Source organism: Juglans regia, chromosome 9 (assembly GCF_001411555.2).
Source record: "Juglans regia cultivar Chandler chromosome 9, Walnut 2.0, whole genome shotgun sequence".
Taxonomy (NCBI): domain Eukaryota; kingdom Viridiplantae; phylum Streptophyta; class Magnoliopsida; order Fagales; family Juglandaceae; genus Juglans; species Juglans regia.
Window position 1 is genome coordinate 19,504,126 of NC_049909.1, and position 18,949 is coordinate 19,523,074.

Consider the following 18,949-nt stretch of genomic DNA (forward strand, 5'->3'; position numbering starts at 1 on the left):
TATTTTTATTTTTTGTTCATATTTTACAATTACACTAAGTACTATATGTTAATTAATAATAATATATCTTCATTCACATATCTTAAAACTGAACACAAAAATAAAAGTGAAAAAGTGTTCGGGAGAAGTGAAAATCGTGAAAAATGAAAATTGAAAAGCAAAACAGTTGGGATATATAATTTTTACAATATATATAATATTACTTTTGAAGATGAACAATACATCTTCAAATTTGAAGTTATTATACTTAAAATTACTATAGTTCATAGTTCGAGTTTTTCCTTCTTGAAGAAGTCAATGTAGATCATTTTATCTACATTTCTTCAAATTTTGAAGAAGCTAATGCCATGCACTTAGATTGTAAAATATTTATTATTGTAAAATAAATATAATGTGATGTCATGTAAATTTCTAAAGTTACTTTTATCAAATTATTTTTAGACCTAACACTTCTCTCGTACATATATTATGAATGTTTTCTTGACATAAGGAGGCAAGAATCGAGAATCCAGGAGCAATTACTGGGTCCGTGAGCAGAATAAGCTTGGCCTATACTCAAAACTAATTTTGCTTCATCTAGAAGATCAGTGGTGATGATCACCTCAATCAAGGAATTCATTTTAATTAATTCAAAGCAGTGATCTTAACGTGTGTTTTCAGTCTGTGTTTTGTGTTCAACACATTGTCTAGTCCTCTTTCTCTTGGATGGGGACCCAATCAATCCTCAAAAGAAGCTTTGAACAAAGAGTTCTGCTACAGCTACAAAAGAATTAGCTCGAATCACTACACCGAATAGTTTATTTTATTTTTTTATTTTTATTTTATTTTATGTATTTTTTTAATCATTATAAATATTAAAAAAAAATTATAATATTATTAAAAAATATTTTTTTAATAACAAAGTAAAAAAAAAATCATTCGAAACATTTTTAAATCTGAATTCGGGATCCAAAATATTTCTGTTGAACAAATCATATTGGCCGTAAACGTAAAAGAGTGCAATGACAATCATTTTAAAAACGTGCTATTAAGTATTAGCTAGCCCTCTTCCTTTAATGGTCTCCAATATGAACCTTTGAATTAAATTCTACCTAACACTAGGCTGAACACGGCTAACAAAAGAATCTAATTGGTTTGCATAGCAAAAAAGAAAAAGACAGAAAAAAAAAAAAGAGTCAAAACACTAACAAGTTAATTATAAAGAATTAAAAAATATAGAGCTAAAATATTTCTCACATTTCTAATGGAGTTTAGTTTTTTTAATATATATTTTTTTTAAAAAAAATTGCTAGTTGTTTTTGTTATTAACAAAAGATGTCATAGATTTTTCAACTCTAAATAGAAATGTAAAGAATATTTTTTAAAAATTAAGAATAGAGTTAAATAATAGTTTTTTATTTTATTTATTGGAAAAATATTTAGAAGTATTAAATAATAAACACAAATGGGTACAGAAAAAGGGTAAAAAGTAAAATGATAATGATATATTTATTATTTTTTTACCACTCTTTTACAATTTTATAGTGTATTTGAAATTTTTATTTTTTTATTATTTTATTTTATGTATTTTTTTAACATCTTTAATCATTAAAAAAAATTTAAAAATTATATAAATTCATTAATAGTCATTTTCTTAATTATTAAGTAAAAATAAATTAATAAAATAATAAAAAAATAGTAAAAGAATGATAAGAGGATAGTAAGTCTATCATCATCAAAAGTAAAAGGAAAATGCTGGAGCTCTAGTGTATTTTATTATGTGTATTTTTTAATTCTTTTTTTATATAGATCTTTTTAATAATTTTAAATATTTTTAAAAAATAAAAAAATTTATAATATTATTAAATAATACTTTCTTAATCAGGAAATAAAATATACAATATTTTTTTGTATTTTTTATTTTACTTCGTGATTAAAGAAGTATTTTTTAATAATTTTTTTTACTTCTTAATTAAGAAAGTATTTTTAATGATATTCTAAATTTATTTTATTTTTTAAAAATATTAAAAAATATTAAAAAAATTTATATAAGAAATAACTTTAAAAAAACACATACAAATACATGCTACAGCTCCCAAGCACCATCCAAAGTAAAAACTCAAGGGCTATTGTTGTGGATGGTTAAGTTAAAAATTAGGTACGGTTTGAATGAGATGAGATGAGATAATTTTAAATGAAAATTAAAAAATATATATTATTAAAATATATATTATTATTATTATTATTTTAAAATTAAAAAAAATTAAATTATTTATTATATTTTATATAAAATTTTAACAATGATAAGATGGTAAAATAAAATCTCAGGGCCCGGTAATTACACAAAAATAAGTAAAAATGTTGAGCCACGAATTTAGACGATGGAAAATTAGTAGACAATTCCCAATTCCCAAGCAAACCCTAACCCCACTCCCCCAGATTTTCTCCACCAGAAATTTTAACTATTTCCCTCTCCAGACGCCATTTTTATATCCCTGGCCTCTCGAGGTCGAATTCCCATTCTCCTTGATACATAATTTCCATCTCTCTCTCTCTCTCTCTAGTTCTCTCTTTGATGCGAGTGTTCGGAACTTCTGGGAATCAGCTTGTGACCGACCGGGATTGGCACTCATGTTGAGCTCCGCTTGCTCTAACTGTCTGAGTCACCGCCCCTTCCTTCTTCCCTCTATCACTCGGATTTGGGTTTCGAACCGACCAGGCACTTTTTCTCAAAGTACCCCGAATTTCCGGAGCTTTCGATCTCATTCGGACCTCTTAAAGACCGTAAGCAATTATCAAATTTATATTTTCTCGTTTTCAACTTCTATTCATATGTGTGTGTGTGTGTGTAATCTGTTTAATTTAGTGAACTGAACGTGTGATTAGGGTTTAACTCTTTGTTGGGTTGCTGGAAATATTAGCAAAGAAAAAAAATTAAATATTTCAGGGTTTTTTATCGACTATCGGGAACCCGAGTTGGGAGGCTTAGTTGAGTTTTGTTTTACTTACTGACTGCATATAATTGGAATTAAATTCCTTTGGAGATAATATATATGATAATATATATTGAATACTACTTATCAAAATAAATCAATTGAATAGTTCAGGGCTTATTTTAATTTTTTTTAGTTTTTTTGGTATTTTTAGTGGTGAGAGTTGTGGGTTGCTAAGGATTTTCTTTTTACATATTATTGTGCAGAAATTGAAAATATCATGCTTTAGGCACGAGGATTTTGCCTCAGAAACCCCAAAGACCGAATTTCTTGAACATTATCTGCCTGAGGAAACGGTGAAGACTGAAAATGACAAGTCATATGCCTGTAAAAGAGATTGGGCATCGAACCTTCGAGAGGTAACACTTCTCATCATGATTCCTATGGGTATTTGATGCTAATTATATTTCAGGTGCTATACATGCCATTCTTTGTTTTTTAGCCTATAAATGTGCTTTGGATTGTTACCATTTGGTAGATGTGCAAAGAATATGGAATGGCTAATTGGATTAAGAGGCTTTTAGTATAAAAGAAATCTAAGCATTGTGTGGTATATATTTGTGAAGCTGTTACTTAGTATTCAAGAGATCTAACAATTGAAGTTATGATTTAGCAGTGAGGCAGTTAGCTCAACTCTTAAGTTGTGGCATTGTCCCTGCAGTCTGTAAGTTTTTTATAGGTCCCCGCTATCTGTTATTTACTGGTTTGTTTGACAGAGGCTCTGTATTGTTGCCTAGAGAGTGATGGAAAAGGTTTTCCTTTCCATTTTATCATGATTTCCACTGTAAGCCCAAGATGCTGCTTAAACCACCCCTCTTTTTTTGTGCTGCAACTTTCCAAGCACTTCAATAGATCTATGATTATCCGTATACGTATAGAAAACTAGGAACAAAATTTTACTTTCGACTAGGATACAGTTTTTATTGTACTTCAATTAGAAGTTATTACCAATCATGAAGTAAGTTTTAGATATATGACATATTTGTTAGCATGCACCAAGCTGTTCACTAATTGGCTCGATTGACTTTGCAGGCTGCAAATGCAATGTTCGGGGTGATTGGGAGCAGATGGACTGTACCCTGGACAGCAGAGACCATATTGAAGGTTATGCTTCTTTGGATTGCTGCATTTTGGTTTATAGGCTCATGGATGATTCCATTTGCAGCCCACATTGCGGGTTTCAATAAGGACTCTCTGACATTTAGAGGTCAAGCCTTATTGAGCCTCATAACTGATGTAACTGAAGGCATTGCTGGAATTGCAATCCTTCATCGCTGCCTTTCTAGGTTTCGTCCTCTTCCACCCGATTGGTTTAGGTTTAACCTTAGAGGGAACTGGCATATTGATGTGATTCTGGGGTGCTTCATGTTTCCACTGGTTAATCGGCTTTCACAGTTAAACCTTAACCTATTGCCTCTTTTGCCTTCTACACCTGCCACTCTCTCAAGCGTTGAGCAGTCAATTTTGGCTCGAGATCCTGTGGCGATGGGATTGTATGCTGTAGTAGTGTCAATTTGTGCTCCTGTCTGGGAGGAAATAGTCTTTCGTGGTTTTCTTCTTCCTTCCTTGACAAAGTACATGCCTGTATGGTGTGCAGTACTGGTGAGCTCGGTCGTCTTTGCTCTAGCACATTTTAATGTACAGAGGATGCTACCGCTTATTTTTCTTGGAGTGGTAATGGGTGTTATTTTTACACGGTCGAGGAATCTCTTACCATCAATGCTCTTGCATAGCCTCTGGAACGGATTTGTGTTCTTGGATTTGATGAAGTAACTTCTTTACGTTGTGCTTGCTTAATATATAGTAACAGTGATTGGCCCATCCAACATCAATGAAGCACAACTCCAGGCTCATTTCGTGGGGCTGCAATTCTTCCAAGTACCGAGTCTATTCCCCTTAACACGGATGGATGCCTGTTCTGTAACAGCAAAGTCGATCCCAAAATGCTGACAGAAAGCAGTACCGCGAGTCCACCTACTGAATGCAAGAAGTACCAAGTACTGGGCCGAGGTGCTATTCATTCAATCAAATCTTGTTTGTTGAGAGCATCATTCCACCACTTTGTTCATGTATTTGATGACATAAAGGGTATAAGGTATAAAAGAGAGAATGTGAACAATAATATTCCAAAATGGATCGTGTATTCCATCTTATGTGAAATTCCCGTGTAAATTTTTTAATGGGCATTTTCTCATTCTACCTGTGTTCTGATCTGTTCTGTTCTGTTCGTCTTTGGTGGCATACAATTATGTCGCCTCATTTGCCCTGCGGACCAAATTAAAGGAACTTGAAGATATGCCCTTTAATTCGAACAATCCCATGTATTCCCTTCCCCAAGATAACAGTGAGCTCAGACAGCAAGCTCTCTTGGTCCTGGAATGATTTACACAGACAGGAACTTATAATGTCTACAAATTGGGCTAGTTTAGCTAGAATTCATGGTGCGACGGAAGATATTATTATTAAAACCAATGCCCATCGAGTATACCTTTCTCGGCATGCATGCAATCATTTTATTGAACACATTATTCTGTGTGGAACTTTGGTTGGCCTGACTCTAAACTCTAATCTCCGCATGTGCATTTGGACTACCCTCCTAGTCCTAGTGGCCCAGAAAACTAAAATTGCATGCAATTCTAACTAAAATCATTGCAAACTTCCAAAAATATAAATGTCAGAAGTGGGATTTGAACCCACGCCCTCTCTCGAAGACCAGAACTTGAGTCTGGCGCCTTAGACCACTCGGCCATCCTGACTTACACTTAGCTTGCTTAGTTTTTATTATTAAACTCAAGACTCAAGCTTGTTTAGATTATTTGTGTAACTTATTCGGAACAATAGTTGAGAAACATGTATTTCATTATCTTAAAAGAGTCTGAATTATCACAAATCTTTCACAAAAAAAAAGAAGAAGAAGAAGAAGAAGAAGAAAAGAAATAACAAGAAGAATAAGGACTAGTTTGGATACTGAAAATAGTATTCTCATAATATCTCACTACTATTTATTATTTTATTATTATTTTTCACTACTATTCAATATTATATCATTACTTTTTTATTATTATTCATAAAATACTTAAGAATACCTCACTACTCAAACACAATCTAAGTGCATGACTTTCACTATTTTATTTTTTATTGTTTAAAAATAAAAATAAAAAGTAATTACAAACAGGAAATTGGTAGTGACATGATAAATAAATGAAGATAAAATAAAATTAGTATCGGTACCACCAAAATTTTCTTAAAAACAAAATAGCAAAAAATTTGTAGTTCACATATCCCCGTGACTGTTGGGCCAAACATCAGTCCATTGTGGGGGAGAAGGACGAATAGGGTTTCAGTTCCGAGGACAAGTTTTAGACACTGCTACTCCTTGATTTAGCAATGGACAACTTGGCCTACTCGGCCCATGTCATTTTTTTTTTAATTATTATTATTATTATTTAATCTAATTCAAACTAGGGCTGCAACCCGACAAAACCGGCTTGTGTTTTGGACCGACCCGACCCGACCCGACCCGACCCGACCCGACCCGACCCGAGTTTGCTGAGTGAAAGAAATTTATTCTCAAGAAAGCGAGATTGAGATGGCGTCGATTTCACCGTGGAGAAAGAGAATGCTAAAGTGCAGCACTTGACGTCGGATCATTTTGGCACGAGCAATGGGGCTTTCGTCGTTGATTACCCATTCAGAGAAGCTAGCCTTTGTGCAGTGTATCGTGGATGCCAAGAACTCTCTCTCTCTCTCTCAAACCCAGAGAATATTAGAAATGGATGCCGAGTATCGTGGCCTGCTTGATTTCCGGCATTTCATGGCTGGAAGAACTCGTTTTCTCGCCGTTACACAACCAACCGGCGAGCCATTCTTTCTCCAGAAGATTGTGGCACCGACACAACTCCTGTACGAGGAGGCCATTGGTACTGAGGGTTTCCCTCGTGGGCTAGTTGGGTTTAGTCACGATTCACGATTTCATAAAATTCATAGCTAGTCTAGTACTATCTCTCCCACAACAGCCTTCATAGCCAGTTTAGCTACTGCACTCTCTGGTTCAGTTCAAATGGAGAGTTCTGGATGGATGGGATCTTATGATGGTGGAAATAGTACTAGATGGCCAAGGCAATGGGGCTTTTGTTGTCATCGATTGATTACTCATTCAGAGCTCCTCACGGTCGATGCAAGCATGCTCTGTTTTTCTTCTTCAATCTACTGCAAGTGGTTTTGACGACAAAGAGAAATGCGAAAGGATGGCAGCTAGGGTTTGAGAGTAGTCGGTTTCAACGGGTTCGACCTGCAAGTTAATTCAAACCGCTTTTACGGTTCGGGTCGGGTCGGATTTCACGGACGGATCGGATAGCATAGTTTTATGCACAGGCCTAATTCAAACTTTGTCACAGACCAATGTGGTCACGTTGTTGTTGGTTTTAACTAACCATCACGCGCATTCATGTGGGCGCACCTAAGCCCATATAAGGACATGGTCACCGGAGCGGTGCATGTGATGCTGCTGTTTTTTATACATCACAGAACAGAAAAGATATGTCGGCTTCTGCAGCTCACTCGATCTAGAGGGGACGTAAATAAGGGCCTGTTTGGAACGTAAATACTTGCAGTTCTCAAAGAAATCAATGCCTTGCTGTTTATAAAAAAGGGTCATTTCTAATGTATAGTATTTATTGAATAATGTTATATTTAATATTTTTATTCTATTTTTATCTTATTATATAAGAAGTGACATATTTATCGTCATTTGATGATAAATAATTATTTAATAAAAGATCATCCAATAGTATAAACGTACCACATATTACATAGTATGATTAAAATAAGATGGTAATATGGTGTATAAAATTTTTCATATATTTCAAGCTCTCGCAAAAATTTTGAAGGCTAGCTAGAGCAATATTGTTACTGTCACCTATAACAAGTTCTGGATGAAAATGTTCTATATTTATCTATCAGATACGAAGCTTGTTAAGGCCTAAAAATAGTGCAACAGGTAGGAAGGCTGGGAGAAAAAGTCATTCCCGACCCACTAAGACTATTTGGGCCTTGATCGGTGCTATATGGATCCCCTGATAGTGGTCCGACGTGTAAGAGACACACGGATTTACGTGGCTAGGCGTAAAGCCTACGTCCATGGGGGTTTTGGCAGGGTAGGGGAGAATCTACTATAATATTAATGCTTTACAGTCTCTCATGATCTTTCATCATTGCTGTACAATGGAGATTGAAACTCTATCTTTTGGGGAGCTCTCTTCGTTGGAATCCCTGTCGTGAGGTTGAAGAAACTGAAGAAGAAGAATAAGAAGCCCCCTTGAAAGTCATATGGCTGCCTCCTTTATCCTTGGCCTACTCCTCCCTTGCTTTATGTCTCATCTTCTCTTCTTTACATCACATCTTCACTTTTTCTCTTGATTCCATTTTCGTTTCTCAACTCTCTGTCTCCTCATTTCTCTTCCTTCTCTCTTTCTTCCATTCGGATGAAACCTCCCACCTTAGACGGACTTAAAAAACCACTTTGGACCGGATATATGTTATTCCTTCCACCTACTTTGTTTCCACTTTCAGCTCGTTGCTTTGCTTCTTTTGTCATCGGAAGTTTTAAACATCGATGATCTCATGATGTCAACCTTAATTTTCCTTCTCTACCCAAAGATCATTTTCCTAGCTGCTGATGCTAAGCCAACTAGATAGCAGCTCTTATCATGTCATGGGGACAATATTCAATAATGCAGACATAAGGACTAGTAGACCGTACGTACCCTCAAGGTGATACAAAGTGTTGGCATGATTTATTTGTCGAGATCATTCGGTAATTGCTGGCCACATCTTCTTATATGTGGCCGGCCACTTCCTGATCTCCGGCCCCCAACTCATGTGATTTACAAAAGCTGAAAGTTATACGTACGCTTCAAATTATAATAATCTTTTATAGAAGTCATATATATATATATATAGTATATGTTCACTTCCATTCCTAATTATACAAAGGTGGCCACACATGAAATACCCATAACTTTTCACTCGTATATATGCAGCTCCCTTAGTAATTCAGTTTTATTAATGGTCATGCCGAAGGATTTTTTTCGAAATTAAAAGATATATGCATGCCGGCCCTTTATGCAGTACTACCATATCGTACGTACGTGGCCCTGCGTGTATCCCATAAAATAAATATTGATGAGTGACATATTTGTACAGTTATTGGGAAAAAAAGATAAAGAGAAAACAATTACAATTTGGAAAAAAAGGATGCTGAATGGATCTCAATTCTCCACTGCAAATTAATAAGGATATGAGTGTGTTAATTAGCTAGGTCGATGGATTCCCACTTCCGCAGTCTCCAATGTCCCCACAATACATGAGCGGATCATCTACAAGATTTGCATTGGGGCAATACACGTTGTGTGGCGGATCACCATTTCTATTATATTATGATATCCCATTCAACATGAATGCATGGCCCATGCATTATTATTATTTTTTTCTAATCAAGCTTGCATATTAATAAATAAGAAGTTTAAGTTACAGAACGAGGATATTTGCCACTATCAATAAGTATAATACTATATATAAGGTAAAATAGTTATTGGTATGCGACCAATCACACTGTTGGTTACAGCCCATTGCGCTACAGAATGTGCAAATCGATTTTGATATCGATCTATTTTTTTAAAACACCATCCTTTATGAGAGGACATGATAAGAGCAATATCTTCAGAGATGGCTAAAATTTGCAAGACTGATGATGACCCTTGAATTGCTGAGGCTACAAGAAGAGAATCACCTTCAATTGTGACATCCGGGAAATTTAAATGTTTAGCCATATTTACTGCAAGTCTTGCCACAATTGCTTCTGCTACTACTTGATTTGTTGTTCCAATTTCTTCTGTCCATATTTCAATTGCACTTCCTCTAGAATCATGACTTATTGTAAAGAGGAAGTAGTCCTGACTGCCGCATCAAAAGAAATGCTTGCAGTGTTGAGAAGAGGGTAATGCCATAGTTGTGGTTTCTTTTCTTTCAATTTCATTTGCCAAACAAATATATATTCTTGATAAAGGAAACTCAATTGATCTATAGCTTTTCTAATAGATAAACCTGTTTGATTATGGACTATATCATTTCTCAATCTCTAAGTGAAATCCAATATCATAACTGCAAACAGCTAAAAATGGTGCACTTCCTGTGAGCTTAATCCTAACTTTAGCTCTGGATTAAGAATAAATGATATCTAATCTTGTTTTGTAATAATTTCCAAGGAAGACAAATTTAGTGGCCACTTGCTTTGGCTCCATAGGATTCTTGATACAGGACATTCCAGAAAAAGATGTAGTAGCGTTTCTTCTTTATCATTACACAAAGGGCAACTTAAGGAAGACATAGATGGTATGAAGTTCTTTAACCTTCCTCTAGTTGGAAGTAAATCCCAGAGAATTTTCCACAGAAGAAGTTTATGTCGATCATGGATTTTTAGTTTCCAAATCTTTTCTATTGCAAAATTAGGGAAACTTACTTGAGGAGCACAATCAATACTTGCTGCCAAGTGATAAGCTGTTTTGACAATGAATTTCTCACATTGAGTTTTAATCCATATACTGCAATCTTCTTTGAAATTTGAATGAGGCAATGATATTTTAAGTATCTCTCTAATACTATCACATTGGAAGAAGTTAGTCAATTTCTGTAAATTCCAAGAGTGGGTTGTATTGTTGATGAAGTCAGAAACTTTAAGAGAAAGCGATAATTCCATGAGATAATTAAGCGGTTGTGGCTTAAAACTTTCCAATGAAGGAATCCATGGATCAAACCAGACTTTCACAGAATTGCCATTAAAAATTTGATTGCACATACATTTTTCTAATACTCTTCGTGTTTGCAATTAATTTCTCCAAAAATAGGAATTTGAAGCTTTTGATGTCACCTGCCAAAAAGAGTTTGTTAGCAGATAGTTTTTTGAAAGAAGCTTGTGTTATATGTTTGTACTTGGTTGACTCATTTCCCATCCCGTCTTGGCTAACAATGCAACATTCATATTTTCCATTAGCCTTAATCCCAAACCTCCATCTTTTTTTGATTGACAAATTGACTTCCATGATTTTAGATAGAACTTGTGCTTTTGATCATTCTTCGTTCCCCACCCAAAATTCTTAAAGCTCGTATTCAACAATCTATACATAGATTTTGGTAGAAGATGTGTAGACTTTTGATATGTGGGAATTGTGCTTGCCATTGTGCGAGTTAGCATCGTTCTGCCTGCCTCTGATAAGAGTTTTGACTTCCAGCCTTCTAGCTTATGATTGATCTTCTCTAGCAATTCTCTATAGCTTTCTTTCTTGAATCTACCAAAAGAGGTTTGAATTCCCAAATATTTCATACTGGATGCAGTTTCTTTATACTCCAACTTCCCAAGAATGACTCTCTTTGTTGCTTGATTTGTATTTCCTGTGATGAAAATTGATGATTTTCCATTATTGATTCGTTGGCCTGACCAAGCCTGATATTTTTCCAGATTCACATATATGGACATTGCTGCACTTTCTTTTGCCTTCCCAAATATTATAAGATCATCTGCAAAAAATATTGGGAAATTGACGGACAAGTTCTGCAAATTTTAATTCCTTCAATGTTGCCATTGGCCTCTGATTTGGCAATTAATCTTGATAGAACTTCTGTACATAATATAAATAGAAAGGGTGAGATATGATCAACTTGTCGAAGTCCTCTTTCTGCTTTGAAAAAACCTCTCAGAGAACCATTTATAAGAACTGAGAATGATGTCGTCATAATGCATTCTCTGATAAGATTAATCCACTGACTATTATAACCTAAAGCCTTTATCACTGTAAATAGGAAATTCCATTCTATAAAATCAAAAGCTTTCTCCATATCTAGCTTAATCGCCATTTGACCTTTCTTTCCTTTCAATTTCTTGAGATGATGGAATAGCTCATGCGCAATAATGGAATTCTCTTTGATATTGCGACTCGGAACAAAAGCTGTTTGAAAGGGAGAGTTTATATTTGGAAGTGTTGTCTTCAGCCGATTTGCCAGGATCTCTGTGATTGTTTTATAGATAACATTGGTCAAGCTGATTGGCCGATAATGTTGTGGTGAACTCGAATTTGGCACTTTTGGGATTAGAGAAATATTTGTACGATTCATTTGTTTCAGTATCCTCCCACTTCGGAAAAAATTTTGAACTACTGCGATGACTTCTTTTTTGATAATATTCCAGTAATGCTTATAGAAGAGAGTTGTCATACCATCTGGACCTGGAGCTTTATGATTTGGGATTTGTTTGAACGCACCATAGATTTCTTCTTCAGTTGGAACTGCCGTTAAGAAAGTATTATCTTGATCTGAGACTTACCTTTGGAATAAATCATCGAGCTATGTTGGAATGATAGGATTTGTGGAGGTATAAACAGTCCTGAAATGATCTATAAAGGTTGATTCGATAGTATTTTGATCCATTGTCCAATTTCCTGGACCAAGCTTTATAGAGTCAATACCATTAGTCCTCCTTCGGATTGTCGTCGATATATGCTGAAATTTTGTGTTTAGATTCGAGGTGGTGAGCCAATTGAATCTTGATTTTTGACGCCATAATGTTTCTTCATATTTCAATTGGTCTTGAAGCCTTATTTGCAACTGGCGTTCTTGAAGAAGATTGCTAGTATTCCTTTGAGCACATTGAAGACGATTGATCTCTAATTCCAATACCTGAATATTAACTTGTATTCTTGCAAACTGCACTTTGTTCCAATATTTGAGCACGTCCTTTGTAACTTTAATTTTACTGCAGAGAATGAAAGAGAGATTTCCACTTGCTTGCTTGCACCATGCTTCCTGAATGATTATACTGCTAAAAGGCTCTTTTGTCCAGAATTCTTCAAATTTAAAAGAGGTTGCTCTCTTTTTGTATTTTTGTGGTATTTAACAATAGAGGGTGATGATCCGATGCTCCTGATGTTAAGTGTTGAATAGTGGCATCAGGGAATAATAACCTCCATTGTGCACTTGCAATTTCTTTATCAAGTCGTTCTCTAATAAGAGCTCTACCATGACAATTATTAGTCCAACTAAAATTATGTCCTGAAAAGCCAATATCAACTAGTCCATGATTGGTCATTAAATTCTTTAATCCACTAATAGAAGAGGAAGAAATTATTGGCCGCCCTCCAATTTTTTCTGATTGATTCATGAGATCATTGAAATCCCCTATACATAACCATGGCCTCAGATAGGAGTTGTGAATGGTTTCCAAATGAGCCTAAAAAGTTGTTTTTTGTTGCCATCTAGCAGGCGCATAAACATAAGTAACTAACCATGGATGAAAAGAAGGTTTAGAGTAAATCAAAATAGAAATTGCATTAATATTTACATGCACCGGTTCTATATCTATACCTGGTCTCCATAACAGCAAAAGGCCTCCCTTATTCCCAGAGGTTGGGAAGTATACAAAATTTTGAAAACCTAAGATATTAACTATATTATGGGTGCGTGTATCAGGCACCATGGTTTCCGACAAAAAAATAATATTCGGATTATAATTTCTTATATTAGCCCTAAGACTTCTAATTGCTTTGGGTCGAGCCAATCCTCTGCAAGTCCAAACAAGTGTCTTCATGGATTCATTGAGGGCTTTGATTCCCCTGCCTCTCTTTTCTTTTCTGATGAATCCAATTTTGATGTAGCCTGAGTATACGGCTTTGTCTTGATAAGATTTTTTTTTCTTTAGTATTTTCCCAGTGGCTTCTGACTTCATTGAAAGTAGCATGTGTGCCATATCTTTCTCCTCTTTGCTAAGATTGATCTCCATAGCATCTTTCATAAGTTTTGGAATTTTACTTTTAGTATCCAGATCTTTAGCAGATGTTGTAACCAAAATTCTTTTCAAAGAACTTGATGCACAAATTTGTGAAGACTGAGATGCAGAAATAGTATTAGTCGAATCAGAGAGCTGGGTTTCATCGGGCATGGAGCAACTGAAAATTGGTGAAAGCATCGGGCTTTCACGTATATCTTGAGAGTCATGGATACCCATAAAGGGCTTACCAAACTTTAAGTCCTTAGCAATGATATTTAAATGGGGCGAAATAATAGACTCAACCCCTTTTACTTGATGAGCTTTAAAGCTCATAGTAGAAGCGTGGAACCGACTCCTCAATTCAGACCAAGCCTCAGAAGTCAACTTAGAGCATTCTCATTGGATTAGCTAAAAGTTAAATCTAATGAGAATTTAGATATTATGTGAATAAATTACTCACATTAAATTAACTATATTTCAAATATTTAGAATATAGCTACAGTAATATCTAAACTAATTTCTAAATTTGGAACACACTATTCATTCATCAAATCATTTTTATATTATTTATTTCTCTCTCCTTTTAATATTAATTATTTATCTCTCTATTTTAAATGACAATTGAAAAAATATAATTAGAATACAATTACAAATTAATATATAATATTATAAATAGTAAAATATGATAAAATAAAATAAATTTATAATTAAAAAAATTAAAAAAATTTCAAAATTATTAATTATTCATTACTATATAATGAATAAATAGATAATTTAATTTGAAAATTTGATGTGAATAGTCAAAATTAAATTCATCTTATATTATTTTATTGTCATATAATGAAAAAATGGCTATTCCAATGTAGAGATTTATAAAAATGGAATAGCTAAAAGTTAAATTCATCTTACATTCATCAAAAATGTACTTTAATTTAGCCATTCCAATGAGAGTGCTCTTAGAAGGATAAGGATTACATGAATAATGCTACTCTCACCACTCCCGGTCCCGCTCCCGATCCCGCTACATTTTTTTTTATTTTTTTAATATATATTTTTTTTACTTAATGATTAAGTAAGTGTTTTTTAACGATATTATAATTTTTTTAGTTTTTTAAAAAATATTTTATAGTGTTAAAAAAATACATGTATAAAAAAATAAAATAAAAAAACATTACATTTTACACTGAGCGGGACTGAGAGCGGGAGAGGGAGCGGAGGCTGTAGCACGGTTCAGGATTACATTGTCTCGCCGATTGAATCAAATTGCTGTAGAGTAACTGCTGCTCTGTCAGATGGGAATGGGTGTGCAGCGGATTGGCTGACGAGAATAAGTTTGGTGAGAAGGAATTAACTGCCGAAGTAAATGAGAGTTGGTTGGCAGTTGAGTCTCCTTTATGATCTACAGGAATTGTGAACAGTGAGCTTGAGGGAGAGTGGCCACTAACTAGTGTCGATTCCTTCAGAAAATTTGCACCGCCGTGATCTGTAAGTGTCGATTTCTCTAGATTTTTTGCACCACCGTGAGTTAATTGCTTTCCGATTGTTTCTTTCCAGATGATATCTTGTAAATATGGCATGGACTCTTCAATTTTCTGGTCTCCGAGTTTGGGATTTTTCCCTAGAAAATGTGATTCATCAATTAAAACTTTATCTATCAAAGGAGCTTCATGGGAAGAAAAACTTGTAGGCGTAGCAATAGAGGGCAGATTAAAGATTTTTCTTGGAAGCCTTTCTTGATCATTGATTAAAAGCACTTTCCCTTTCCCTTTTTCGGTATTTTCAGTATCTGAGAGATGATTCATCTTGATATTCTTTGCATCTTGATCTAAAACCATAGCAACCGAACTGCTATTAACATTGACATAAGTCGGTCCTTGGAAAACCATAGAAGATGGATAAACCTTAATGCCCTGTCTTTCCATAGTATTAGTAGAACTCAGATTCTCGATGAGATTCCTTTCTTCATAAAGATTTCCTAAGTGAGAAGGTCTAGGAAGTGATGATTGATCTTGTTGAGGAGGGATGAAAATTCCCGAAGCATGATATTCAGCTCTCAACCACGAACCATAGGGTAATGGATCGGGGATAATTTTTAGAAAATTGCAGAAATTCTGAGAATGACCCAATCTACCACAGGCATAGCAAAAATCCTAGAGCCTATCATATTTAAAGGAAACCCATGTATCGATATTATTGTTTCTAGCAAGCCAGAAACCTTGTTTCAGAGGTTAATTGATATCAAGTTCTACTTTGATCCTAACAAACTTTTTACAAGTGATACCAGAGTTTGGATCAATATCTATATCCAGTAATGTTCTTATTGTTTTCCCAATCTTTATAGCATTTTCAACAGTAGTATGGTTAAGAGTAAGACCATGATTTGAATATGAAAGACTGATGAGTTTAGGCTTATCTCTTGCTAGGTTAATCCAGCTAGCCAATCTTTGAGAATCAGTAGATGACCTTTGAAATTCCAAGGAGCTTGACTTAGAATCCTTTGCTTGTCCCTAGTTGACTGAAAAGTGAAAATGAATTTGTTTGCATCCAGATCTTCAATATGGAATTTTTTGAGAAAATTCCATGCTGCCTTGAAAGTGGCATGCAATGAAATCTTGTTGAGAGGTCTTGTTGCAACTATTCTTCCTATTAACAGCAAATCTATTGTTTCTTCTGCAGAATCTTCTGCTAGGCTAATGTTAAGGTCTTCCTAAGATAATACTTCTGTTTGTTATATAAGAGAATTCATGTCTATGATACTATCTGAAAAGTTTGAAAGAAGTGCGAAGTTTGACGAAGGTCAAGTCAGAGAGCTCAGATGCTTAGAGCTCAGAGAATTTTGGAGAGTACAGAGTAAGAAGCTTTTGTACTTATTCTGCACTTAACTCTCCAAATTAATGATTTTTTATTTTTGTACATGTTAGCTAGCTAGGAGACCTCGCCTGGCCCATGCATTAAGAGCATTAACATTGATTTCATCAAATTCATCTTCAAAATTGGATGAAAAATACATGTTTTCCATAAATTCAAAACCTCCTTATCCATAACCCCACATTGAATTAGTTATTAGATTCATCAAAATAATAATATTTTTTTAATAATAATATTTTTAACTTTTTTTCATATTTTACAATTACATTAATCATATGTACATTAATAATTTAATTTGATACTTAAATTATTGATACTAACCAAAGGGTCATTTATATTGTTAAGGCCAGAAAATGCATCAACACCCACCATGCAGTAGTGTTAGTAAAAAATGCACTCAAAAGAAAATATGAAAGAATTACATTGCACCAATTATAGGAAATGTAAGAAATACATTTTGTAATAAAATAATAGGAATAGAGGATGAATAGTGAATCTTTAAATATAGAGATAGAAGTGAAGATACTGTAGCTCAAAACTTAAGCTTTGATGGTATACCGAATCCAATGCCAGCGTTTTAACCCCAAAATCATTAAATTTTGATGAAACCTCCTTTTGATGAGGCCAATGCTGGTGCTCTTAGGGTGTACATTTGTAAAATTTTTAGAGCATTGTCTTATTGAAAAATATATATTTTTCATAAATTTAAAATCACTCTATTTATAACCTCACATTTGATTAGTTATTAGATTCATCAAAATAATGATATAATATTATTTTTTAATAATAATATTTTTAATTTTTTCTTTCATATTTTATAATTACACTAACCATATGTTAATTAATAATTTAATTTGATACTTAAATTATTGTTTCTTAATTAATTTGATGAAACACAAAATATAACAACACACATACATTCAACAAATCATGAAATATACCAACAATACATTACAGTTTGCATGTAAATTATCACACACTAGGGATGCAAATCTAGAAATATACTAACAGTACATTAGAGAAATAAAGAACACAATACCATTTTCCTAGTGGTTGCTTGACAATCCGCAACACTGAGTGTGCCTGAGAAAATTAGCCAAAAAAAAAATTAAACAAAAGTCAGTTCTATGTATGCTGGGTCGAAGAGATTTTTCCCAGCCGTCGTCGAGAGCAAAAGCCCCCATCAGGGCTGACCAGTTCCATTTCTTCTTGAAATTAGGGTTTCAGGAGAAAAGAAAGGAGACGAACATGAAAGGAAAAGAAACTCGCGCGAACCTGAAAGGAGAGAAACCAGTGTGGCTTTGTTTTTGCGTGAAGAATCGAAGAGATGAAGAATCAGTGCACTGAAAAAATGAGAGAAAGAGAGAAAGAGGGAGAGAAAAGACACGAGGAAAATGAGAGAGGGAAAGGAAAAAAAAAAAAAGGCCGTTTCGGGATTAAAATCGAATAAAAAACATATTTGCTTGGTGACCAATAACCCTTCAAATTTGAAGGATCCATATATTTATTGTAGCTTAAAACTTCTCATCCATTTCTTTGGCTAATCCAATGCAGTTGGATTTTGATGAAATTCATTATATTTTATATTTTTCTAGGTTTTTTATTAATCCAATGCCAATGCTTTTGATGAATCTAATGTCAATACTCTAAGACCAACTTTTAAGTGTTATCTTTCTGCTAATTTTAAAATGAGAAACAATATTTGAAGTCCGTTTAAAAAAAAATTAATTTTTTAATAGTAAATTTATTATTTTTTAAAAATAATTATATGATGTTTGTGCATTCTACGACTACATATAACATTATTTTTTTAAAATAAAAAATTGATCTATGTAAAAAATTACTCTAAAAAAAAACCGAGACATATTATGGAAAAAAAAAAAGTCAGATTCATCCGAAATATTTGTTCTAAACTTGTATTCAATATTATTTAAAAAAATAAAAAAAAATCTATCGAAATAGGATGATCCAAATAATTTATAAGCTACATTATTTCACGAACCACAAGTATAAATTACATATAAGTAGGGTTTTCTTGGGTTTGAAGTTCTTTCATTTTCCCAACAAAACGAGAAGTAAATAAGGATGAATTGGGCCATCCGTATCTTCCAAGGTCCGGGGGAAAATCTTGAAGTTCTTGCATGCATTTTCCTAATTAAAAATAATAAAAAAATTGAACAAGGATGCATTGAACCATCCATAATATCTTGGAGAAAAAGACAAAAACAAAAACAAAAAAAAAACAAAATAGAAGAAAAAAGAACCTGGAAGTCTGGGACAGTGTGGGGCGGCT

At 33.9% G+C, this 18,949-nt stretch overlaps 1 protein-coding gene, 2 long non-coding RNA genes and 1 other non-coding gene across 4 annotated transcripts; 2 read left to right on the forward strand and 2 right to left on the reverse strand.

Moving 5' to 3' along the window:
* Positions 1-2,338: 2,338 nt before the first annotated feature.
* Positions 2,339-5,175, forward strand: LOC108997455. The gene is made up of 3 exons (XM_018973760.2): positions 2,339-2,763; positions 3,179-3,331; positions 4,005-5,175. The coding sequence occupies exons 1-3, from the start codon at positions 2,611-2,613 to the stop codon at positions 4,743-4,745; spliced, it is 1,047 nt and encodes a 348-aa protein (XP_018829305.1). The 5' UTR covers positions 2,339-2,610; the 3' UTR covers positions 4,746-5,175.
* A 469-nt stretch (positions 5,176-5,644) lies between these two features.
* TRNAL-CAA lies at positions 5,645-5,728 on the reverse strand. Its single transcript has one exon. It is a non-coding gene; the product is annotated as a tRNA-Leu (tRNA).
* A 9,263-nt stretch (positions 5,729-14,991) lies between these two features.
* Positions 14,992-17,956, forward strand: LOC108997302. The gene is made up of 3 exons (XR_004802392.1): positions 14,992-15,273; positions 16,465-16,638; positions 17,876-17,956. It is a non-coding gene; the product is annotated as an uncharacterized LOC108997302 (long non-coding RNA).
* Positions 17,558-18,023, reverse strand: LOC118349452. Its single transcript, XR_004802393.1, has 2 exons — positions 17,932-18,023; positions 17,558-17,739 (listed from the first exon to the last, which is right to left on the reverse strand). It is a non-coding gene; the product is annotated as an uncharacterized LOC118349452 (long non-coding RNA).
* Between the last annotated feature and the right edge of the window lie 926 nt (positions 18,024-18,949).